This window comes from Meleagris gallopavo, chromosome 1 (assembly GCF_905368555.1).
Source record: "Meleagris gallopavo chromosome 1, MGAL_WU_HG_1.1, whole genome shotgun sequence".
NCBI lineage: Eukaryota > Metazoa > Chordata > Aves > Galliformes > Phasianidae > Meleagris > Meleagris gallopavo.
In genome coordinates, this window is record NC_139404.1 from 56380151 (window position 1) to 56405562 (window position 25412).

The 25412-nt window shown below is 44.4% G+C and overlaps 1 protein-coding gene across 6 annotated transcripts in view; it reads left to right on the plus strand.

The window, feature by feature from the left end:
• Nucleotides 1–253: 253 nt before the first annotated feature.
• TMEM178B (transmembrane protein 178B) overlaps nucleotides 254–25412 on the plus strand; it is a 234530-nt gene continuing 209371 nt past the window's right edge. For all 6 annotated transcript variants that reach the window (XR_014884584.1, XR_014884583.1, XM_085228927.1 and 3 more), the window contains exon 1: nucleotides 254–2098. Coding sequence is in view for 4 of the 6 variants with exons in the window: in XM_085228927.1 (XP_085085053.1) it covers nucleotides 1717–2098 (382 nt within the window). In the remaining 2 variants the exon portion in view is untranslated. The remainder of the gene's footprint in view (nucleotides 2099–25412) is intronic.

The window sequence follows — 25412 nt, forward strand, 5'->3', positions numbered from 1 at the left end:
CTTTAAGGAGGCCAGAGAAATAAGAAATGAGTCTCACGTTGCATGGGTGACATCACTGGCTTTTGGCTCGGTGCTCTGTATTCTCTGTCTGTAGGCTTTAGCCAAGGCTGCAGGGCTCGGTGTTTGAACAAGGAAAGATTCCCAGGTGTACGGAAGATTGGATCCACTCTTATTTAGGTTAAAAAACGGTGAAATGAGATTTCTAAAGCTCGGGGACTCCGGCGTGCCTTCTGTTGCTTTTGATCTCTGCAAGATGGGTGAGTTATTCCCATTAGAGAGAAAGGGAGAGGAAATTTAAAGAGAGGAAGAAAAAAAAAAAAAAGATGTCTGAATACATATCTGCTGATGCCGAGGATACGTCTCACGTGAAGCCGCTGAGCTAAAACCCTCGGTTCCTCCGTCGGAGATCAGGCCATATGGCAGAGAAACGGCGCAGACCCAGAACTGTTGACAACTGTTAGGGGCTGCCTTCCCCTCCCCGCCGGAGGTGTGCGGCGGTGTTTTTTTTTCGCCCCTGGTTTGTTTTGGTTCCATTCCCCCGAGCTCCCCGCCCCGCTCCCGAGCATCCTTCCAGCCGTACGTAGCCCTGCCTTCATCCTGCAGATGGTTCACGCGCCCGTGCGCTAAGAAAGCGGCGCGCGACAAACCGAAGCGGCGCTGACGAAGGAAGGCGAACGAACGCCGGCGGAAGGGGGTGGAGGAGCGATGCCGGGGCCGAGGACCCGTGCCGCCTAGCGGGAGCCGCCTGCCCGCCGCCGGGCGGTGCGTCCGTAGGCCCCGCGGTCCCTCGGCGCCTCCCGCCCTGCCCGGGCTCCCGCTGCCACAGCGCGTCGGGCCAGCGCTCGGGCAGGGCTCCGGGCTGCCGGGGCCGCGCCGCCCGAGAGGAGCGGGGCGGCCGGGGGCCGCCCGGTGACGGCGGGACCGGGCGAGCGGATGGCCGGGCTGGCGGGGAGGAGCCGGGGCGGCTCGGAAGCCGGGATGTCGGCGGCCGCGAGCGACTGAGCGTCTGAGCGACTCGGGCCGAGTCCGCCGAGGGAGAGACGGAGCCGCGCGCTCCCGCGTTGCCAGCCGCAGCCGGGGAGACGGCGCTACGGCCGCAATTTGAAGCGGCGGCGGCGACGGATAGCCGCCCGCCTCGCTCCCTCCCCTTCGACCCCTCTTTAAACCCGAGCCGGCCGGCCGGACGATGCCCGCGCCGAGCGGCTGACGAAGAAGAGACGGGTCAGCCCTCGGGGCCGGGAGAGCCCCGCTTCCGCACGGGAGGTGTCCGCCCGCTGAACTTTCTGTCCTGCGGGGCCGGGCTGGATCTACCGAGCCGAAAGCCATCGCTCCCGCGCCTCCCGGCCGGCCGGACCCATAGAGATTAACGGAACGACCGTAGCCCCCGAGTCCCTCCGGGGTTCGCTCCTTCGGCCCCGTGGCGAGGGCGGCGGGACGTCTGCGCGGGCGGGAGGGAGGAAGGCTGCGCTTCTCCTCGCCGCGTCTCCTCCGCAGGGGAGGGGAGGCCGATGAGCCCCCAGGACTGCCCTCGGGGCACGACTTCGGAGCGCTCCGGGCGTCCGTCCGCAGCGTGGATGTGAGCCGCACGAGAGGGGATGCTCCAGGCTGCCTCTGCCCAGTGACGGCCGGCGGCTGCTCCGGGGCTTCGGCGTGGCCTCGCGCTCAAGGGCTTTGGCTGTGGTGAAGATGTCCATGGTGTTCCCGTGAAGCTGAGGTATGGCTGCTGGAAGGTTGCTGCTGTATGCTGGCCTCTCTTTAGCTTTGTGTGCCCTGGGCATGCTGGCTGTGGCGATCTGCTCTGACCACTGGTACGAAACTGATGCCCGGAAGCACAGGGAGAGGTGCAAAAGCATCACCACTAAGAGAAATGATCCTGGCTTTATTTACAACTCCAACAACAACCTGCCTCTCAGGGCCAGCAGGTCGAGGTTGGACCGCTGGGAAGGGAAACTCCTCTTGGCAAGGAACAGGAGGCAGATCTTTGCCATGAGTGCGGTCGACGAGTGCAACAGACAGTACAACTCAACCAACATGGGGCTCTGGAGGAAATGCCACCGACAAGGATTCGACCAAGAGCTGGAGGAGCTGATTGCCAAAGGTAAGGGCTGTTTTTACCAAATGCATGTGCCGGGCCCTCCCGAGCCGAGCCGGAGCTGAGCAGAGCTGTTCGGGCTCCCAGGTGGAAGTGAGCATCCCTAGCCAAACCCTCTCCTTGCAATGGGTGAAGCGTCTCGGCTGGGTGCTGCTTCCCAGGGCATCGCTGGGGCAGTTTCCTGTGGGGTCTCCTCCATGGAGATGTGGGATTTGGGAGCAAGGCAGCAGTGAGGTGAGAGCAGACACACCTCAGAACGTCTCTTTCACGTCTCTGTCTCTGTAAGCCCATCACCATGGTATCAGAATATTCTCCACACTGAAGCAAAATGTATGAATAAAGCAGAGCCTGGGTATTTTTTATTTTATTTTTAGTTCGAGCCTGCTGACTCAGACAAAGTATATAGTATTTTACGAGACACTACATATGTCTGTATTTCGTCATTCCCTTCCCGAATACCCCATCAGTCCTGCATGACACCATTAGTAGTGCTCACATGTAGGCTTCTATCCTCAAATGGAGCGTAAACAAAGAGAAATGCTAACAAGCAGGAGGAAACCCAGCTTGCTGTTTACACTAAGCTATGTTTAGGAATATTTTCAATGCCTACAAAACGTTGCATTAATTTATTAGGAGTGTTAGGAATCATTTTCTTTCAGAGTGGAGATGCATCTGTCTGCCTATAGCATTTTTATGCTGTTCTTTTTCTAGTCTCCTGGTCCTCCTCCTTCTGTTTTCCCCAAACATAGATTATGGTCAGTTTGCCTCAGATGTCTCTTTGATCTGAAGTGTTGCAAGAGAAGATACGCACAAGCCCCTGTCTATACATCTCATCCACAAAAGATTTGTTTTTGTGAGATGACTGGGATTCAGTAAAGGATGACAACATCTTTGCTGCCCACAGCGTGGTTGCTCCAAACAGCAAAATAACATCTCCCTCCCATGGTTCTTCTGTGGCATTCAGATGTTCTCTAGAGATTTATTTCCACCATGGTGAAATTGCTGCTTCTTACATTGTATTCTCTGTCCCAAGCTCCTTTGGTAGCCTGTGTTGACTTCCTTTTCAGACTATGCATGCAGAATTGTTGCTTAAGGCTGATTATTCTTGAGGGATATGCTTTCACACGCACTTGCCAATGTATACATTTAGTTCCGTATGTGTTAAAGGGAGTCATACAGATACGTAGCACAGTACAGACCTGCACTGAAGCAGCGCACACGGGTGATATAGTGAAGAACCTTTCACCCCTCTCTACTGTGTTACTGGTGGCTCTTAGTGTCCAGTTCTACTTAACGACCTTCATGGGATGCATTGGTGGCTTCAATCCTGTTAGCAATGGACAAGGGTCTGCATCCTGACACCTCAGTGCTCATGCCAACGCTGAGGGATTTCCGCTGTCTAGCTGAGGGTGTGGGCTTGCTGTGGATCACTCTGCCATGTGCACTTTCTGTGCTCGTGGCACAATCTGAGAACTTCAACCTTGCCAGCAGGCAAACATCACAACAGAGAACTCCTTTGCCAAATAAAGTTTCAATTACTGGGGAGATTTTTTGTGTTGAAACAAGTTAGCCATTTCTCATTCACCACCCACCTCGTCCCGGACTCAAGAATATCTGATGAGATTGCTTGGCAATGGGTTGTGTGTAAGAGCAGCTCTGTGAAGTGTTAGTGATAGACAAAATGAGGCACCTTACTCTGAGGTGGTTAAACATGGGAGAGGATAGTCTTTGGCAGATGCTGTCATGGCTGTCTGTGTGTGGTGAGCCACCCTAAATGCGTACTGCTTCCTGGGCTTGGAATGGTGCGTGCCGCTGTGTTCCTATCTCTGGTTGTATGTTGGTGGATAGAAAATCACTGCTTGGGGTTGGTGCCCCGGAGTCAGGAGAGCGCAGACGTTGGTGTCTTAGTTCCCTGCCTTCTCTGATGGCTTTCTGTGAATGCTTTACAAACAAGTTCGTAGCATTAAGAGAAACTTGGAAGGAGGGACACTGATAGCGCTGAATACCAATGGAGGTCTTTTTGGAGGAAGGGTTTACCTATATTGTAAGTCTCAGTTATGCTGAAGAGTCACATGTTTACATTAATGCTGTAGAGGTGTGCTGCTTTGGTATCTTTGGGTTAAGATACAGGAGAGCAAATATAATGTCTGCTTGGTAAGTGACAGCTTTTGACTCGCTCACATATAAAACCAAGGATAGCGGTATTATAAGATCGCTTATCTACTGTAAGTTAACAGCTAGATCAAAAAGAATAAATGGATTTTACTCTTCCTTTACCAAAAAGGAATGTAAAATAACCACCTATTAAGAATGCCTATAAGCTGGAATCTCTGAACTAGAAATTTGATATGGAGCTGTCTTTATGAGGGAAAGCAACTGGTGTCCCTGTTTCCTCCTAAGGACAGATATCAGACATTCCTTTACGATCCACAGCTGTATGGTGACAGTGAAATAAGTACATCTGCCGCTGCTGTCAGATGTTGAAAACAGTTCTGTGTTGCAGAGGAGGCAGGTGTTTGTGGTTCATCTCGGCAGCACCACGCTGCTTGTCTCGCTTGCCTTCCGTGCCAGATGCTCATCTGGAGTTGGAGATTGCAGGGGTGGTGTTTGGACAAAGCATGCCTGATGTGAATGTGAAGAACTGCAAAGGTGCTGTACCCGTAGTCATCAGATACCCTGACTGGAGCGCATCTTCTTGCACTGAGGAAACACCTCTCTGTGTAAAACCACAGCTCCAGGGCAAATGGTCATTGGTACGTGGGCCTTTTACCTTCCATCCTTTGCCAGCCATTTAATATGGCACACCTCTTAGGAAACTGGATAAACTAATGTGGGTTCTGGCCCCAAAGTTTGCATTTAATACTACGTGTAATTGAATGTGAATGCTATTAAGTTCCTTTTTATTCTTTCTTTTTCTTTTTTTTTCTTTTTACACTGGACAGAAGCTAAGTGATCCATTTACTCAGAGACACACTTTTCCCTAGGCAAAACTTCCAGTTTTGAGGATGGTAGATTTGTCTATCAAAGGATAATGAAAAATAGTCATTAAGAGCCTAACTAGCTTTGCAAATACCCTGCAGTTATTCTGCTTGTGAACTCTGCTGAAATTAATACAAGCTGTAGGCAATGGTTCGTGGCAGGATCAGGCCTGTGGTATTTGGCAATATTCTGATGCCAATGATTTTACAAAATAGTTTTGTTTCTGAAGATTCTGAGTCACTACTGGAATTCTATTCTGTATTTATTAAATTTCTTGTAATTAAAACATTTACGTTAGTAATATAGTTAGACAAATAGGCAATGAATTAAAATAAATTTTTACATGTGAGCATACTTGGGGAGAGCTAGACAGACGTAAGAACCCAAAGGCCTGGAGGACATTCCAGCACTGCATCAGAACTAGACAACTAATTTGATCTCTTTGTTATAACTGAAAACACAACAAAATGTACAGAAGATATGTAAGCTATAATCAATAAGGAAAGTAGCGGAGCTGAACATGCAAACCCAAGGCTCAGTCTTGCTAACTTTTACTCACTGTGAACAGGCTATTTAGACTGAGGGGAAGCGCTCATGTAGAGGAGGGCCAGCCAAAGAGGAAGAGCTTACAGGGCTGATCCTATGATTCTGCTTTGATCTTTGATGGAATCTTTTAACATCTTGGGACCAGAGTTTTATTCTTGATAGCTGAAGCCCCAAGCCAAAGAATGCCGGTCCTGGGTTTGTTCAGTGCAATGCTCTAAGCTTCTAATGCTCAGATGTCTGCATGATCTCCTCAGTGAATGAAATAGCCCTGTTGCTCAATGTCCTTTTAAATATACTGTTTTCCATGCCCTGTTACAGATGCTGGCTGCCTTTTTGCCACTGAGTTTCTAGCAAAAGCAGCATTCCTTCACCCCACCAAAAAATTCTAGGGAACCATGTGCCTCCAGCACTATGCATAGAGGGATTTGAAGTGCAGGTAAGCATCCATTCACGGCAGGGGCAAGGAAGAGGTTGTTTCCTGCCTTGGCAATCACCAGCTCTCAATGCCTTGTGTACAACGTGTAGTGACCTAGAAAATAAACCTGCAAGCCACAGGGTCTGTCCGCACCATTACTTGGATTGCAGCGTTGCTTGGATGCTTTCCTGTTCTAGTTGAGAGGGAAACAAGAAAGGATAGAAAGAAATTACATCATTTAATTATAAAGGTACAATAAAGTACACAAAAAAGTTGCACAATAACCAGAGACTGTTCCATTTAGACAATTACTGCTCAGAGGACCTTGCATCTCTCTTCTGGAAGACTGCCAGTTAAACTTGCCTGGATGGGGCTCTGCTGCCTGCCACTGGAATCCAATTTTATTTTAAAAATTTTACAATGACCTTATTATTTCAACTCCCTGTTTACCTTTCTTCTTCCCTAAGGTCCATGGAAGTCATAGTAAATCCTATTTTTAAAACACTTTATTGCATGTATACTCAGACGCATGCCACTATCAAGAAAAAGAGAAACTAATTCCTGTGCAGCCTGTCTCCAAACTAAATAATATGCAAGATTTCTGGGATGAAAGCCTTCTCTGTTCTGATTGTCAGATGCATGGCACAATTGAGGAAGAAAGGCTTAACGAGACTACTCCAGCCATCACGAGGGATTATTTATACACAATTGGGAAAGCCTGAAGAGAGGCTACTTGCATCTATCTCAGATTTATTTCCATAAAAGTACTCACAATACCTTGCAATTCCATAGATTTCAGTTTTAAAATGCAATGTTTTTGCCAGACAAATTAGGACAGCCGTCTTTTTGCATATGTTCTTCACACACTTAAAGAATGTAAGTGAGCGCTTAGTTTATGTTTGAAATCCCACTGCATGTACTTATTATAAAAAGGACTTTTTATAAAAAACAAAAAAGGCCTGAGGCTTGGAGCCCCCAGTACAAGAAAGACACAGAGCTCTTGGAACTAGTCCAGAGGAGGGCCACTAAGATGATCGGAGGGCTGGAGCACCTCTCCTATGAGGAAAGGTTGAGGGAACTGGGCTTGTTTAGGTTGGAGAAAAGAAGGCTCCAGGGAGACCGCATTGTGGCCTTCCAGTACTTGAAGGGAGCATATTAACAGGAAGGGGAATGGCTGTTTAGGAGGGTGGATAGTGATAGGACAAGGGGGAATGGTTTTAAACTGAGACAGGGGAGGTTTAGGTTAGATATTAGGAGGAAGTTTTTCACTCAGAGGGTGGTGACACACTGGAACAGGTTGCCCAAGGAGGCTGTGGATGCCCCATCCCTGGAGGCATTCAAGGCCAGGCTGGATGTGGCTCTGGGCAGCCTGGTCTGGTGGTTGGTGACCCTGCACGTAGCAGGGGGGTTGAGACTAGATGGTCATTGTGGTCCTTTTCAACCCAGGCCATTCTATGATTCTATGATTCTGTGACTTTACTGAAGTCTTGGTTTTGATCCTTACAACGTCAAAGTGAATGTTTTATTGAATGCGGTGATGCAGCAAGTTCAGGCCTTTAGTGTTTCCTTTGAGGTTAAAATGGTCCATGCACGGACAGGCCAGCCCAAGGTCTACGCTCCATTCTGTCACAACAAGATTCTGCTGGAGGGATTGGCTAAAATTTAATCAGAAGGTATAATTTCAGTTGCACTTTAGGCTAATCAAGTACTTTGCCTCACCATTTTCAGTGACACCACTGTCTGTTAGCGCAGAAGGAACAATTCATTAAGAAGCATTTTTACCACAAGTAATGAGAACTTGACACGTTCCTCTGACACATCTGAGATAATTAGTTTGATAATACATATCTGCTAAAAATACTAAGAACATATATGTAATTTATCAGAGCTGTGACTGTTTTTAGTCATGCTGTTTTAAAGAGCAAAAAGTCAGGCTGTTGGCTTTCAAGCAGAATTGTCAGTGAAGACAAATGGAAATTTTGCCTAAGTAAAAATGATGGGATCGTGCCCTTCTCAACAGAAATTGGTATTTGCAGAGCTGCCTACAGGACTGCGTGCTTAATTCCCGTTCACTTAAGTGAGCATCCCAATCCTTTTGAGGGGTCTCAGCATTTTTATCCTTTTTGCGTGTTGGTTAAAGACTTTTTAAAAAATGTGAGGGAAAGACTTAATATGAGTGCAGATGTGTTCCATTTACTGTAAAAATAAACATATACCAAGAAAGAGTATTTAAATAGAGATGAAATGATCGGAATTATTTTGTCAGCTCCCAAATCCATATTAATATTGCTTTTACTTATTGAAAAAGTCTTTCTGTGCACTCGGAATAACTGTTTAAGAATAGAGTGTGTTCATTAACTATTGTAGTGCCAATGAAAAGATGTGGAAGAAGACTTTGTGTCTTGTATGTTCTGCAAAAAAATAATGATAGTCATTTATAATGTAGTTACTTAATGGCTCATTGCTAATCAAGTGTTGCTGGAGCCCTCATGTACATATTCACATCTTTAAAAGGAAAAGAAAGAAAGAGATGGTGTTTTTTAGTTTGTTAAGATATAAATAAGTAAAGAATATGGATTCCAAAATCCAAACACACTTAACAGATCATTCAAAATAGCATCCACTTAAAAAAAAAAAAAGTAAATTGACATATTTTCTCCGCAGGAGAGAAATCAGGCTATAAAAAAGAAATGTCTCCATTTTTTCTCTTATAATGCTTAATTCTTCCACAAATAAATATGCAGTGCTGCCCAGCTGAGACAGCTGAAATCGCAGTTCTTTGTAGGTAACTATCAACACAGGTGAAAAGAGGTAGTGTTGGAGCTAAGGCAGGGCTTACAATGCCAGAATTCAATCCAAGCTCTACCAGAATGTTTCTTCATGACCTGAAGCAAACGACTTAATCTCGTGTACCTCAACTTGGCAGCAGTATAATAGGGATTCTGTTCATTGTTATTAATACCAGTTGGAGTTCTATCACAAGATTTATGAGCCTTAATCATGGATCAGAAATCATGGAGCAGAAAAACGTCCCTGTCCTTTTGACATGTTGCTGTGCTCTAAATATTGGAGAGTAATGCGCCCTGTGAGATAGTACAAGGAGATGACAAAGTAATTATATTCAGCATGACCGGCAGTGGTTTTAAAACATCAGCAGGCTACCCACATTTTTGTAAGCACCACAAAATGCAGAAGAATTGTAAAAAAAGGATAATGAATAGGAGGTGCAGATGCTTACAGGATTGTCGTCCAAAGACTGAGGAGTGGCACCAACAAACTCGTGGGTCATGTCTTGAAAAATTAATAAGTAGTTGATGGGGGCTGACCTCTTTGGCTGACTGTAGGAAGAAGTTGACATTTCCCTAATGAAGACAAATATATTGCACTAATGGGATAGACAGTTATTGGGATGGCAGTCTATGGCTGCTAGGAGAAATGACCTGGTTAGACTGGGGGGTTTGGAAAAAGATATTTCTAGCAGCATTCTGAATGGTTACATGGAAAGTATTTGTAAAGGTCAGAGAAAGAAATATTGCTGTAATAAAGACATGAAATGATGACAGCCTGGATGGAGAAAGAATCTGCAGAAGGGATGTCTAAGGACATCCCTTGGATCTAAGGACATAAAGATATGAGATGAATATGTCACTCAGGTTCATCAGAACAACAAAGACAGTAAAACATTCAGCTGTGCTGATCAAGAGAAGAATTCCTGAAGGGGACATATAGTAAAGAAAAAGAGACAACAACATTGGTAACTCTGTTCTAGCTATGATATGTTTAGTTTGTTATCTCTACGAGGGAGCATTAGAGAGACTGTGCATGTGGACACGTTTGCGTTGGAGAAGAGAACCTGTAAACTGCTGCATCAATGTGACAGTGAAATCCACATTTATGGATTGGAAGAAAAATCTCATGAACTTCACTGAAGAGTAGCAGAGCAAGGAGCCGGGGAAGAAAAGTGTCTTCTGCAAAATGGGCACATTCAGAAGGTGGTGCAAAAGAAGTGAATAATTTCATGATAGCTGATGAAACACATGATCTCAGCATAGAAGACTGCTGGAGATAGCTGACATGCTGCAGCTGATGAGAACAGAGGATTCAGAGTGTGCCAAAATTGTGTAGGCTAAGTACAGACATTGGCAACATCAGCTTCAAATGAGGGAAAGCTGCATGGAACTGGAAAGCTCAGACTGGGAGTGGTGAGGGGCTCCAGATGGGATCTGAATTTGCAGTATTTAGAGTGGCTGGTGATGAAAGGAAGGAGAGAAAGCAACATGGCATTTTGAGAGAAAAATAATTGCTTTAAGGTGAGAATACTTTAAGAGGAAAGAGATTGAATGGTACTTGTGTTATGAGAGCAAAGAGGCAGACGGGTATGAGAGGTCAAGGAAAGAGAGAATGAGAAGACAAGAATGACCATAAGGAAGGTCAGGAGGTAGGAGAAGACTGACTCAGTGGCAAAGAAATTAAATGAAAGAAAAGAGCTGCATAGGAGATTTTTCATCTGTGGGAAAGAATAAGGAAGGAGTGGTAGGAGGGGAAGAGGGAACAGAAGGCAAAGCTACTGGAAGAGGAAGATCATAGTCATTTTTCTTGTGGAAGAACTGGATGAAATTCTGTGCAACAGCTGAAGCGGGGGCTGGAGGAGGTGGGAGGGTCTGAGGAATGAGCCAACGTGGCAAAGAGGTGACGATGACTGCGAGGCTGGGATTTAGCTGAGCTGAGCTGGAGCAGTAAACTCAGAAGAAGAGCAGAACTGAATGGGAGAAAAATGCATTTATAGCAGAGAGAGTTAGCAGACAGTGGGATTCCCATTAGTAATGCTCTACTGTGTGAGACACAGCAGAGAGCAGCCGGTATGAGTCAGTAGGGATTTGGGATGGCAGGGTAGAAGTAGATAGGGAAATGCAGAGTAAAAGGTCTATGAGAGAGTGTGGCACAGATCAAATCAGCGTGTGAAGAAAGGACATAAGTGATAAAGAGCGTGATGGAGGTCTGAGAGCAGGCAGGAAGTCCTTAATGCTGTACTGATGTGATATAAAGGCCAAAGTAGTTTAGTGTGAATATGGTGGCTATTGGGTGGGTGTTGCAGAAAGAGTCCAGATGATGGTCCAGGTGGCGGAGCAGGAGGCTCAGGGAAAGTGAAAGGTCTGGTGTGAAGCACAGGGCTTGGTGTGAAGCCCTGTGACTCAATAGGTCAAACAAGGATATTGGCTGAATGAAAGAGACACTAAAATGTAAATATGAATGTACAATGCTTGCCTCTATGTTTCCACTAATCAATACACATCTTTTAATATGTAAAAAAGCCTTTATAAGCACTAAATACGAATATTTTTGTTGGTACTTTTGTTTTCTGTTCAGTGGTCCTTTAATGATGTAAAAACTACAACCAACCAAAACCACAATAGCAGTAAAAAGTTAAATCAAGGTGTAAATTAAGGTCACTATACTGATTTCTAAGGAATGATGCTGATCGATGGTAACTGATGATCCAATTATATTGCTCTTCCTTAGCTACTTCAGTGGTTCCCTGTGTGACAGTATCTGAATACTGCCTGTTGTGATTAACCCTGAAGAGTGGGATTATCCTTGTTTTACAGAGAGATTGTTGTCCAGCGATGAAAACATATCTTGCAGGGCTAAAGTTGACACTGGGAAGAAGTTTCCCATTATTAGTGCCTTTTTTATTCACTGGTCCTCAAGATTACCCAGTTCTGCTCAGTAATGTTCCATAGTGGTTAAAGAGATAGGCAGGAACGCTATGCTGTTCAGAGAGATAAAGTAGCCAGCTAACAGGAACAGGGGAAATAGAAGAAACTTGAATAGCTTAATGGGCTCAAATTGGCAAGCTGGATAATTTCCATCTCTGAGTACTGAAAGATGTGATATGTGTCATTGCAGGTCCAGTAAAAAGGATTTTCAATAAATCTGTCTTATTAAGATGCTACAGTAGGAATGAAAAATAGCAAATCTATATTTAAAGAAAAGGAAAAAAGTTGTCTGAGCCACAGAGGACCTTTTAGTTTAATCATAATAGTACTAAACAGAGTTTAAAGTAAGTTCTAAAGGAAAGATTAATTAAACACATGGGGGAAAAAGAAGTATACACGCAACATATGTTTTTGTATGTGAGGTGTGCCAAACTACCTTGATATATTTTGCCAGGAAGATAACCAGTTTTCCAGAAAAGAAAATGCAGTAGACCTAACATATTGGGATCTGGGGAAAGGATTTTATATTCTACCCCTGAGGAAACAATTCATTACAATGGTAAGGTAATTAGAACACAATTTACAGTGTGTTTAAGGAACTGGCTGAAGGAAGCCAACAAGTGTGGAGAGAGGCAGTATTAAGATGAAGGAAGATTGTTTAATAGTGTCATCAATGATATTGCAGCAAGGTTTGCAAGGTGATAGCTCTCATTGGCCTGGATGCAAACGGAAGGACGTTGCTGCTGCCATAAAACAATGTGGCATCACCAAGAGAAAGGAGACATGGAATTTCTGTGCAAAAACCTGGACAATCTTGAGGATAAGTCAGTAGTAAAGATGCAAAATTTAATACCAAGAATCAAGTCATGCAGTAAGAGAGTAACAATGTGAAATTTCTTTTCAGTGTGAATCCTTAAGGGCAGGTTTATATTATTGTGCAAATACACCCCATACTGCATACTGAAAGTCTGGTCCCCCAGACATCTGAACTGTGGGAGTTCTGGGGCTCAGGTGGTCCCTTCCTGCCCGGGTACTGAAGTGGATTTCCTTCAAGGTGGGAAAGGAGTGTGCCTGAATCTCACCTAACATGCAAGTGAGATGTGAGCACAGAGTACAAATTGTGGTGGACGAGGGGTGGACAGTGCACCTGTCCTACAGTGTGGGCACAGTGAGACAGCCATGATCAGAACAAATCGGGTGTGGTTGAAGAGTGGTGCTGGTGAGATGTCTCAAGTAAGGCAATGTTCAAGTCATGTTACAGTCTTCACTATTCAGCCACCTCCGAGAAAGATGAATTCAGAATAGAGAGGATCCTATCCTGATCTGAAGCAGATCCAGAGTGAGGTTACTAGCATGAAGAGAGGGATGAAAAGGATATTATACAACAGTAACTGCTACCCAGAAGAGAAAGGGTTAAGCCACAGGAGAGGGGAAGCTGTGTGTGAGGACCATGAATAGGCTGAAAGCTGTGCTGAAGTGGGATTCTGGAAGGAGTGATGAGGGCACAGCACTTCTAACAGGTTTTAAGGATGAAGATGGATATATTTAGGAGGAAGGATTATACGATATACTTTCCTGCTGTGCAAGAAAAACGAACACAGATAGTCCTTTCTAGTACTGTGTCCTTGTGAAGCATGTCATAGGACTGTGAAGGATTAATTTGTTATTACTATTAATTCCTCTTTTTTTCCCCCAAGGAAGGGCATATTCAGCTCTACATCAAGCAGGATCCAATGGAAGGAGCATTTGTCACTGGGTGTCTGACACCAGCCATGGTTGCCTGGTGAGTGGGAAGGGACCCAAGACAAATCCAGCTGCATCATCCCAGCTGCTTTGTCTCTTTCACCTCAGTCTAAGCTGCACTTCATTTCCTTCCAGTGACACTCCTCACATCCATGAAGGATCGTGGATGATGCCCGTGTGCAGTTAATGTATATATATATTTTTTTATCTTTCCTTTAGATAATGCAGTTATTAGAGTCTTTGTTTCCTGACTCCCTTGTCTGCTCTCGTACTGCCTTAGCTTAACAACAGCAAAGTCCTGCAGGATTCTCAGCCATATGTATTCATAACCAGAGGAATGCAGAGCCTTAGGCTTTCTCCTTAAAATAGTTTATATAAAATAAAATAGAAGCGATGGTGTTTTCGTACTATATTTAAACACCCAGGATTGCTGGCAGCAGTGGAATTATACTCTTATTTGCACATATTTAAATTACCACAAGATGCGCATTTCAGTTCACAAAATGTTCAGCCATTTGGCTGGCAGTGCTGGGTTGGTTTCCTCATAGTGGGAAGGATTTTGTCAGGGAGTACATGGATTTGTGAGGGCTAATGGCACCAACTCCTGATTGGTTGTGCACTTGTGTGTGCGTTAGCAGAACACAATTCTCACAAGTCTTGGGAAGAGGGAACAGAAAGGCACCAGAGAAGTAAAAGTTAGGGAACATCATTGGAATTGCATTTGGGAATATAATTCTGCTGCTAGAAAAGGGGAAAAAATGGCTGCATCAGTCAGGGTGGAGCAAGACAAACTGGGATGCTTGGTATGTCTGGAGATCTGAGGACCTTGCCCAGTCCAGTAGCAGAGCTGTCTTCAGCACTGCTAGAATAAACTGCTCGCTTCTGGAAGCCTCGTGTTTGTGGAATGGAGATGCTGCAGTAAGCTACTATGTGCTGCCAAGGATTTGAAGCAAGGGGTTTCTGTGCTTGTTGATGTTTACTTGAGCTGTCTGTCCTTTTGATGTGAAATAGTCTTTTGTATCCAAGAGGGAAAAGGACTGCCTTGTACCTGGTATCCCGAGGAGCCCACAGTTCCAAATATTGTAATTCATTGCTCCTAGTGGGGAATAGAAAGAGTTGCCACAGACTGCCAGGGGTGACTTCAGGCTTGTGGGGATGGGAGCGCTGTCGTAGAGCCTTGCATTGACCTCTGTCAGCTCCATGTTTCCCTGTGATGAAGTGGCTGCAGAATGGGCTTGTGCAGTGTCTTGGCCTCTGGACTGTGAAACTTATTTCTGGGACAAGCACAGGAAATTGTTTCAAATCTGTGAGAGGTGTTTCTAAATGAGGTTTCATAGGAAAAAGAGAGACAACTTGTTTATGTTAAACAAGTTCTTCTCTTAAAGAGAAGTTGAGGAAAGCTGCTTGAATGGCTGGCAGTGGGAGAGATGTAGCCAGTATAAGGTCTGGCATCATGTGATGGTACTACAGAGACGGCCTCTGTTTCCTCCCAGCATTTCTCTTTTGGCCTCTGTTTCCTCCCAGCATTTCTCTCTTAACCCTGCACTGAGGAACCTGGTCCTGTCCTCACCAGTGTTCCCTCACACATGAAGCTGGTAGCACATCTTTCCTCCTCTTGCTCATCAGTTACTGTTAGCATCCCGCCTGTGACACAGCAACTAATTGTCTTGTCAATGCCTTCAAGTGAAGAAGAAGCTGTAGGAGCAGACAAACTCCTCAGCAACAAAATTTTTTTTTTCTTGTGTGTCTTTCTAAGAATACCACTGCAAAGAGAGAGAAAGGGGAAAGAAGCAGGATTTAATCTTGGCAGAAATTTGCCCACAGTGCTGAGGCATGGACTTTAGGTCTTCAGGATCAAGCTCTCCTTCACTTGCTGCTGGTCTGGCCTTAAAGCAAAGGCTTGTGGCATCCCAGTCATCTTTACACTGCTGCATATGGTAGTGTTACCATATTTCGTATGGACTGTAGTATTTGTTTGATGGAATTGGGATGACTGGAAGGACATGTCTTCTTTAAAGATTCTCCCCTCATTTGTATGTAGGTCATTATGTTTTGGGAGATCCCAGACCTGCATTTTGAGGGCTGTTACTTGATTGCTGTGGTGTATTAAATGTATTGTATTAAATGGGAAGTTGGTGGCTCTGCACGTGGCAAGGGGGTTGGAGTTTCATGATTCTTGAGGTCCCTTCCAACCCTGGCCATTCTGTGATTCTGTGTGGTGGAGTATTTGTACGTATGGTCATCTCGCTGTTTGATCTGCACCCTTCCTTCAGGACAGGAGCATATCGCTCTGCATGGCATTGGAAAAGACCACATAAAGTTTCTGGGAAATCGGTGAAGCCTGATTGGTGAATGAGTGGAGAGCTCATCACGTGTCCATGACCCTATCAACATGACAATGTATTAACAAGGGCCATGGAGGTCCACAAACTGTGCTGTGCAATAATGCACTTTCACATCTGTAGCATTTATCACAGAGTCTAGCCTGTAAGGCAGGTCAGTGCTCCTGAGTTCAAGCTTTCATTTGAGAAAGTTTTGCTATCCATCACAGTTATGACAATGACCTTCAAAGCTGACATTAAGAGTTTAGGCATCTGGCACACAGATATTTGAACCAGATTTTAGAGCTCTAAAAATCTGGTTGTGGATGGAAGAAAGTGGTTGGAAGTTCTCTCGAAAGTCATTAACAGTTTATTTTACCATCAGCCTGTTTCCTCTCAAAGGCTAATATCAATTATTTTTCCTTTATCTCTGAAGGCCTGGGAGCAGTTACTCCTCTGACATTTCAGTATATTGCTGCAAAGAATATGGGTAAAATATTTACATAAAACGTATAATGGCTAGAATTTACCCTCCATGATAATCAACCTGATTTCAAAGAATTTAAGAAGGCATATTCTCTTCCTTGCTGTTTGATATTTTTCTATTGATATTTAATATTGATATTGTCTTTGTAGCTTTATCACCTACTAACTGATGTATGGTTCTCTTTCAGTTGTACTTGAGCTTTTTGATAGATACAAAAAATGATTCTTTGTTTAGATTCTTGTGGTCCTCTTTAAAGGTTTAGGAAGGTAGGACATAGGTACTTGTGTAGTTCTCATGGCTTTACAAATACCTTTACTGAAATGAAGCAAAGAAGTGGGGCCTCCCTGAGCATTCAGGCATCCTGAAAAAAATGGCTTAGCAAGGAGATCACTGGAGTTGTAGCTTATCTCAGTGGAGCATCACATTTCAAGCCAGAAGGTGAGAATTCAGTGATGAAGGGGAGATCAGCTTGGGAATGAGCCAGTGGGACACAGGATGCTGCACTTGGGTCGGGGCAATCCCTGATATTTATACAAAGTGGGGGAAGATCTCCTTGAGAGCAGCCCTGCGGAGAAAGACTTGGGGGTCCTGGTGGATGAGAAGCTGGACGTGAGCCAGCAGTGTGCGCTTGCAGCCCAGAAGTCAACTGTGTTCTGGGCTGCATTAAAAAAGGGGTGACCAACAGGGAGAGGGAGGTGATTGTCTCCCTCTGCTGAGCTCTTGTGAGGCCCCATCTGCAGTACTGCATCCAGGTCTGGGGCCCCCAGTACAGAAAGGATATGGAGCTCTTGGAGAGGGTCCGGAGGAGGGCCACTAAGATAATCGGAGGGCTGGAGCACCTCTCCTATGAGGAAAGGTTGAGGGAGCTGGGCTTGTTTAGGTTGGAGAAAGGAAGACTCTGGGGAGACCTCATTGTGGCCTTCCAATACTTGAAGGGAGCGTATAAACAGGAAGGGGAATGGCTGTTTACAAGGGTGGATAGTGATAGGACAAGGGGGAATGGTTTTAAACTGAGACAGGGGAGGTTTAGGTTAGATATTAGGAGGAAGTTTTTCACTCAGAGGGTGATGACACACTGGAACAGGTTGCCCAAGGAGGGTGTGGATGCCCCATCCCTGGAGGCATTCAAGGCCAGGCTGGATGTGGCTCTGGGCAGCCTGGTCTGGTGGTTGCTGACCCTGTGCAGGGGGGTTGAAACTGGATAATCATTGTGGTCCTTTTCAACCTAGGCCATTCTATGATTCTATAATTCTATGATTCTATGACTGAAAGCTTGGAGCTGTAAAGCAAATAACATGGAGATAAAATCAGAGGAGATTCACACAAATAGAAGAGGAAGAGAAGAAGGGAAACACCAGTGGGCTGAGAGAGCGGGAGCTGTAAGGGAAGCAGGTCTTTTGTTGAGATTTGGCCTTAAACAAATATTGAAATTTTAGCAGATATATAAAGACCGTATTTCCCTTTTGGCACTTAACAAACAGCCATCCTGATGACATGTTTGGGGAAGGCGTGGGGAGACCCTGAACTCCAGCCTTGCCTGTGAACCAGATGTGCTGTGAGCTGAGAGCACTCTCGCTGTAAGATGAGCAAGAAAACAGCAGTTACTTTTGTAAACCTGTGAGCAACCTTGTGAATCTTGAAAGGGTAATTTCACCTGCTACTTAGGGCTGTGCAGAGCTTCCTTTAGGGCAGGTCTTTCAGTAGCACTCTTTTGATCAAGTTTTCTTCTAAAAACTGCAGCAGGAGCCAGAATCCTTTGGAAAGCCCTTCATATAAATATCTTGTTTAGTTAGTCTAATAAAAGTATTACTAACAGCACTGCTCTGAGGATTTATTGGGGGATTTCAGTAAGACAGTGTTAGCAGTGGAATTATAGTCATTCTCTGGTAAGACCTTGTCAATGCGAGAGAAAATAATGTTGATCCAATCAGTGATATTTTGCAGGATCAATGTAATATTCCTCCGCATAATCACAACTGAAGGATTATGGGGCTGTACTGGGAGTGACAAAGGATCACTTGACAGATCACAGCCTCACTTGATCTCCTTGTTTTAGCTGGTAAAGCATAGGAAGGTTTTAAGTGTGCATTTATAACCCATATCTTAAATAAACCTGGTCTCTGTCTGAAAATAACGGACATTATTTTCAGTCTATTGCTTTTAAACAATATTTTAGGCTTTTTCTGCATTTTTTCCAGCTGAGCCATACAGAACCATCTTGGTGTGACCTTGAGACAGTTCCCCCTGCACTGAGGTGGTCTATGTGTATGAAAGGGGAGAGGAGGCCTGCAAGGAGGCAAGGAGGTGGAAAAGGCAAATCAATATGCAGCATGAACCTTATAGCCCAAACCTCATCAGGAGCCCTAAATACCTTGCTGTAATTGAGCTTTTGGTTAAGCTAGTAATTCTTACAAGGGGAAATGAGCATTACTGATCACTGAATTCAGGCTCGAGAGTGTGGCATATTGGCAATAATTTATAATAAAACGAGACCTCCTCATTACTCATGTTACTATCTCTGCATTTTTCAGGATCCCCGTCCTGCTCTACTGCTTTAATGACAGCTTTGTCACATGTGGAGATCAGTCCCAAATCCCTCTGCTGGTTGCAGGTACCTCAGTGTTCCCTGACTTTGGTCAGGCTCCTCCTGCTGAGGAAGAGGAGCAGTAAGTTTGATAGCATCACCACATGTGACTGACTGTCCCCTTTGGGTTTGCACATACATCTCAATGAATGATAAAAAGAGAAAACTGTGGTCAAGGCGCAGAACAACGGCACAGCTTGCTGATATTATCAGAGGCCATTCAAACTCCCATTTTGTGCTTCCAGATGATCTCAAATGCAGGCTGCAAAAATCATTTGGGGAAGAGAAAATGGCTATTACAAGTGACACGTAGAATTGGGTGGGACGCAGCTCTGGTGAAAATGCAGCAGGGATCAGCTTGTTTCTGTTAGAGACAGGGCTAGATAACTGAGCAAATCCCTTCTGCCATCATAGGCAGGACACTGCCTGTACTGAGGCTGATAGCTTTGCCAGGCAGGCTGTGGCTAGCATGGGATGTGAGAGGGTGCAAGAGCACGTCAGAGTCAACCCCTTCACAGGAGCTCAGGCTAGGGACAACACCTCTGCTGCTCTGCTGATGAATGTTTTCACAGGACCCATGTAAATCTGCCCTGGAAGTTGCCGGGTCTGGCACCGTGGCTGGCACTTACATAACAGGGCAGGCTGAGCTCACCAGCATCATCAAGTGCCATTATTTTTGTTTCTTGCTGCCTGGAATAATCAATGACCAGACTGCTTCTTCCGAACGCAGAGCCGAGAAGTAATCTGTTGGAGCAATCATTTACTGTATCAGCTCTGCCCACCACAGCCCTTGGATGTATTTATATCCTCATAATTCATGGGTGCCTGTCAGTTGTTCTGTTGGTGACAGTGTAAAAAATCCATATTAAAAGAATGTTGAGGGTTCTGACTTAAACCTGGTAAAGTATGACAAATCAAAGTAAACCTTAGTTGATACCCTGTTCTTCTTGTGTGAATTCAACATGGATCCTTATCCTGCATTTTCATTCATAACTCTCATCATTGTGGCTCTGGTGAGTCTTCTCAGACCGTTGATATTTGTGGACCATGCATATTTCCATGTTAGGGGATACACAGGCATATGATGAGCATGCAGATGTAATTTGCATTTTAAAATAATCTTAAATGAGCTCTCATGTCTGCTGTTGGGCTTTGAGAGGATCTTGTTCCCTGGAGTTAGCCCAGGGCAATGTGCTGAAGATCACACATCACTTTTATTCTGTTCTTGCTCAAGCAAAGCTGCTTTAAAGTCCAGGAGAGCGAAGTCAATCTTGCTGACTTTGGAAGCAAGCATGCCTTGGACTTCAGTGGGATACAGATTTTGCTAAGCATTAAGGCTTCCTCCGAAAAGACCTGAGGAAAAAATGGAGAAAGGCCTTCTGGACTAAGCCTCCTAGGGGCTTACAAATCAATTCTTGCACAGGTTTGCTGCCATATGAGTCCCTTGAAATATTCTGTTGAGTTGAGCAGGAGATTTGCCTAGAGAAAAGGACCTACCTACAATGAGAGGGACGTGCAACGTTGCAGTTAATGTTATACTTGTTGGTGTAATAAAAGCATGCCACCAATTCAGTCTTGCCAAATTCCACTTGCCTGTTTGGCTGGGATATGTCTGTTTTCCTGAGGAGAACATAAAATGACGTTTCCTTACTGTACCCTTGGCAAGTGAGTAGATCTTGTGCCCAGGTCAATACATTTCCAAGTGCATTTTTCAAGGCCGTTACTCTGAGCCATTGTCCAAAACATTCCAAAGGAAAATAGTCTGAGCCTTTTTATCAAGTCGTGTAAGTACCTTTACAAACAAAAATGTGCTTAAATAGGCCGGTGTTCCTGTAACACCTCTATCTCTGCAGAACTTGTTTCTTCTGGAGAAGCTGCAGAAGTCAGTGTTCCTTTTCAGACATTCAGCCTCACTCACAAATAATGCAGCTCTTCCTCGGTGCACGCTGTGGTGACCAAATCATTCCTGTTACCTGGTTGGAGATGCGTGCTATAGTGTTCACCTCGCTGGAGCCTTTATACCCATCGCTGCAGCCCCTAAACACAGACCTGCCCATCTTCACAAGGAAGTGCAGCTCAGAGACTGTCTGGAATAGATAAGCCGCTATGTATTATTAATTACCCAGTTGAAATACCTATAGTAATGTTCGTACTATGACCTCTGCAGCTTGATTCCCCTCCTTTTTAAAAACTCCATTTGAGTATTACAAATTATTTTAAGCTGCCCAGCCTGGAAGGAATGAATTCCCACTTCACGCAGCAAAAGTTGGATATTTGCACGTGTGCAGGCTGTGCCACTGTGTGGGATTATTTAGCAAAATGGCCGATACAGGAGCAAAATGTGTAAATCAGAGAGTGCTGCAAGAGGAGCACTTAATTGAAGCTTTATCGAGGGCCTGCAGAGCTGACCTCTGAGCAGCTGGCTGGACCGCAGCTGGGATGGGCGGGAGCCAGCAGCTGTTGTGATGCCCGAGCCCATGTGTGCGGAAAGGATTTGCTTGCACAGCTTTGCCCATGGGTGGCAGAGCAGAGTGTAGCTAGAGGTGACTTAAATCGTTCGGTTTAACTCACTTAAATTGTTCCTTTCAGCAGAAATCCATAGCTTGAAGTGCACTTTGATGGCTCTGTAGCTGCGTGTGCAGGACTGGAGCTAAATGCCAGACTGTGGGCCATGGGGTCAGCGCAGTGCAAGGGCAGTGCTGGGGCGTACGGTGATGTGATGGTGAGCTCAGGCCGGAGAAGTTTTGCTTTTCTCACCAGTCTTGCACTGAAGGGGTCAATCTAGGCTGTTGCCTACTCGAGCACCTCTCCATCTTGCATCTCTGCAACTGCACAGACAGACATGGACAAATATAAAATAGTTATTTGTCTATTGAGAAACGGATACCACTAGAGGATGCGAGCATGCTAAAAAATATGTACTAAAGGCCTGAAGGCTGAAGGCAGAAGGAGAAAGAACTGCGTAACATTTTGCCAAGCTGGAAATAATGAAAGAACAAGTTAATTTGGAGATAAAACCTAAACATTCCAACAGATAATTGGGAACGTACTGATAACATTTTACTACACGTCTGCAAAAAGCTGTGGTACCAGAAATGAGAGAGAAAACCATACTGTTAAAACCTGCAATAACTTTGCTATGAGGGGAAGTAAAAGTAGCAGGAAATAAAAATAGTGAATGGGCCCGTTCTCACAGATAGGAAGAAGAATAGGTGGTGTACTGAAATATCTCACAATTAGAAACAAGAACTGTGAAATCTAAATGGGAGAAGAAGGGCAAGGGAGAAATGCAATGTCTAGCAGAGTTAATACAGGAAACCATGCACCAAAATCTCTTAAATAACAGATATTTCAAGTTGTTATTATATACTCTGCAATAACAAAGCGTATTAATGATACAAGTGCTAACGACGGGGTTTGTCTTTTACTGAATGGAAATGATTTAAAAAATGGAGTGGAAATAAAAAGTATGTTTAATAATTATTTTTATTCTGCTTGTGGAAAAAAAAGCAGAGTGAGTTATTCCAACCATCTGATGACAAAAAAAAACAACTTTATTCTCCAGCGGCAATTCAGGCTTTTAGAGCACTGTTAATAAAGTCAGTCATTTTAATTCAATAGATGTGAATAAATGGATATCAAGGATACATGGATACTAAAAGAGCTGGCTAAGGAAATTTCCAGGCCTAACTGATATCAATGATATAAATGGTGTTCTTTCATAATTGGTGAAATGTCAAAGCCCTAGGAGAAACCTAGTATTATTCTACCTCTTGAAAAGTGTAAATATAGCAATACCACGGAAAGTTACATAGCAGCTGATATAATTAATTAATAAGTTAATAAAGAATTAAATGCAGATATGCTAACTGGTGCTAATCAACATGCATTTATAACAATAAATCTCTAAATTAAACTAATTTTTGGTGATAAAGGTAGTGGTGTTGATTGAATATTCCTTCTCTTCTTTCAGGCACTTGTCTCAGTACCAGATGACATTTTTATTAATAAGCTACAGAAATGAACACAATGCACATTAAATGGAAAAGCTGGTTGAATTGCAGAGTTTAAAATGAAATTTTCTGTAGATGTAAAATAGATTTCTAGCAGGCTGTTGCTTATTACAGTTTTTTGCATTAGGCGAGTTACCATTTATTAAAGAACAAGAAGAATGCATGACAGAGTTATCCATAAAGTGTACTGATAATTGTTTGGGTGGAGATAAATAAAAATGAAAACCAATTTACTCATTAGAATTAGTCTGGATCTCTTTGCAAAGCAGACAGAAACAATATGTACTGTAGGTACATCTGTTTGGGATGTCACAAAGATAAAATTGATCTATCCTAGCATCTGTACTGGAAGCAAATTAAGCACCTTGGCTGTGCCTCAGACGAGAAGCTGTGGTCTGCTGTTGGCTCAGACATCATCACAGGCTTAAAGAGCTCAGTCAGATGAGTTTAACAAAGAGAATATCCATGGGTGAGCTCCTTGCAGGCCGCAGGACCTGCTTGTGCAATGGCAGCCTGCAGAGAGAGCAATCCTGGCATCCTGCAGGCACAGGGGTCACTAGTGTAGGCACCAAAGGTTCAGCTTTAATGTATGTCAGCCAAGAGTTTTTCTGGCTTTTCTGAATGCGGGGTGAAACTTGTAGTATTTTTTGTGTGTCGGTACACACAGTCATAAACATGTCCACTTCAAAGCATGTATTCCTGTTGTAGTTTTGATAACTGGGTAGATTCAGGTATAGCGATGCAGTAGTCTGGGAGTCCCTGCAATGGAGGGCTGTGTTCTTTTACTGCCCTGAGATGAAGCCTAGAGGATTTTATAAGCTCCATCATCACCACGCTGGTTTTACTGTAGCATAACTCAGAGCTGAGTTTACCCTGGCAGTCAGCATTGCTACTTGTCCCACAAGAAGGGATGTGGTGGGTGATGATGGGAACAGTCATTAAAAGGGGGAAAAATCTATGAGAAAGACAGTGAGGAAGGACAGATGGAGGAAAGCCATAAGAAAGCAGTAACATGGAAAAGCTGTATTTCAAACTGTATTTTTATGTACGTAAAGAGAAAAAGGATCTTTTTGTCCTTTGAAATGCAGGAGAGCTGTTGGACTAAAGGAGAGATTCCAGAGGGGAAGAGTAGAAGAGAAAGTATGTAAATAAGAGCTGGGGAAGAGAAAAGGAAAGGAAAGAGAAACACATTTGTTGGGCATCGTGACCTTCCGTTACACTCACTGAATTATTCATTCTGATATTTGCTGGTATCTTCCTGCCAGCCATTTAGTGTCACGATATAAATAAGAGCAGAATCCCATCACTGCTGGAACCGGAGGGATTTTGATGTTGAACTGCAGCGAAGCACCTCCCCCCATTGCCCTGCCATTAGGTGATTATGAATTATACGCCGAGTGCCTCTAATAACTGAGGGGAAAGGGCTGCTCAGCATATTTGGAATGTAAATCTCATTTTTTTCCCTTTTGTAGGTCATGAAATGCAGCCCTCTTCTAAACCCCTTGTGCTCAGATCACAAGCTCCTGCTGTACATAAATTCCTCAGCCCATCCTCTGCTGGGGTAACATCTCACCCGATGCTGAACCCCTCAGCATCCTGCGGGCTTGAGATAAGGTTGTCATTATTATTTTAAATGCGGACATGCTGCATCATGTCACCAAAATTCCTACGTAGACGTTATACTGTACGGGAAGGCAGACTATTGAAAAATGGAGATCGATGCTGTGTTTCAATTAAAAAGCTGTAACTTAATTTATGTTTTTCACCAGACTGCAGATAGTCACAAGATTCAGTTTTCAGGGAATCAGCACTTACGAGCAAAAACTTCAGAAGTGTTTACTGCCTAGCCCCTCTGATGTAGTCCAGATAACTACATATTCAGGACAATCCCTGTTGAGCCCCATCTGCAGATCCTGCGTTCCTGCGTCTCTTGCCTTTGGTACCTATTTTGTAGGAGCAGGCCCTGTGGTGTCCTCTGGGGAGGATAGGGTTGTGACTGTGCTTTACGAGAAGTGAAAGAGAGTGAGGAATCCCCTCATTTCAGGACACAGATCAGCTGAATTTGATGACTGGGGGCATTCAGTTATCTTTCAGATTATGGAGGTCAGTTTTTGTTTCATATGGTACTGACATTATTACTGCCAGAGAAGCTGCAGTGCCCCATCCCTGGAGGTTCTCAAGGCCAGGTTGGATGTGGCTCTGGGCAGCATGAACTGGTGGGTGGCAGCCCTGCCCAGGGGCTGGGGGTTGGAACTGGGTGGGCTTCGAGGTCTCTTCCAACCCAAACCGTCTTATAATTCGATGACTCTATTTTAGGACGTGCCATTCAGTCTTCATTTCAGAAGAGAGAGCAATGTCAACAGTTAAAAGGTGTGAAGGCAGCATAAAAAGTAAAAAGAAATTAAAATGATGTGGTTTTTTTATTTTATTTGGGGTATGCAGTTTCTGTCTCTGGGGAGAAATTTGCTTTTCTGCAGCACTTAAAATAGAGTTTGAGCCGAGATGGTACTGAGGC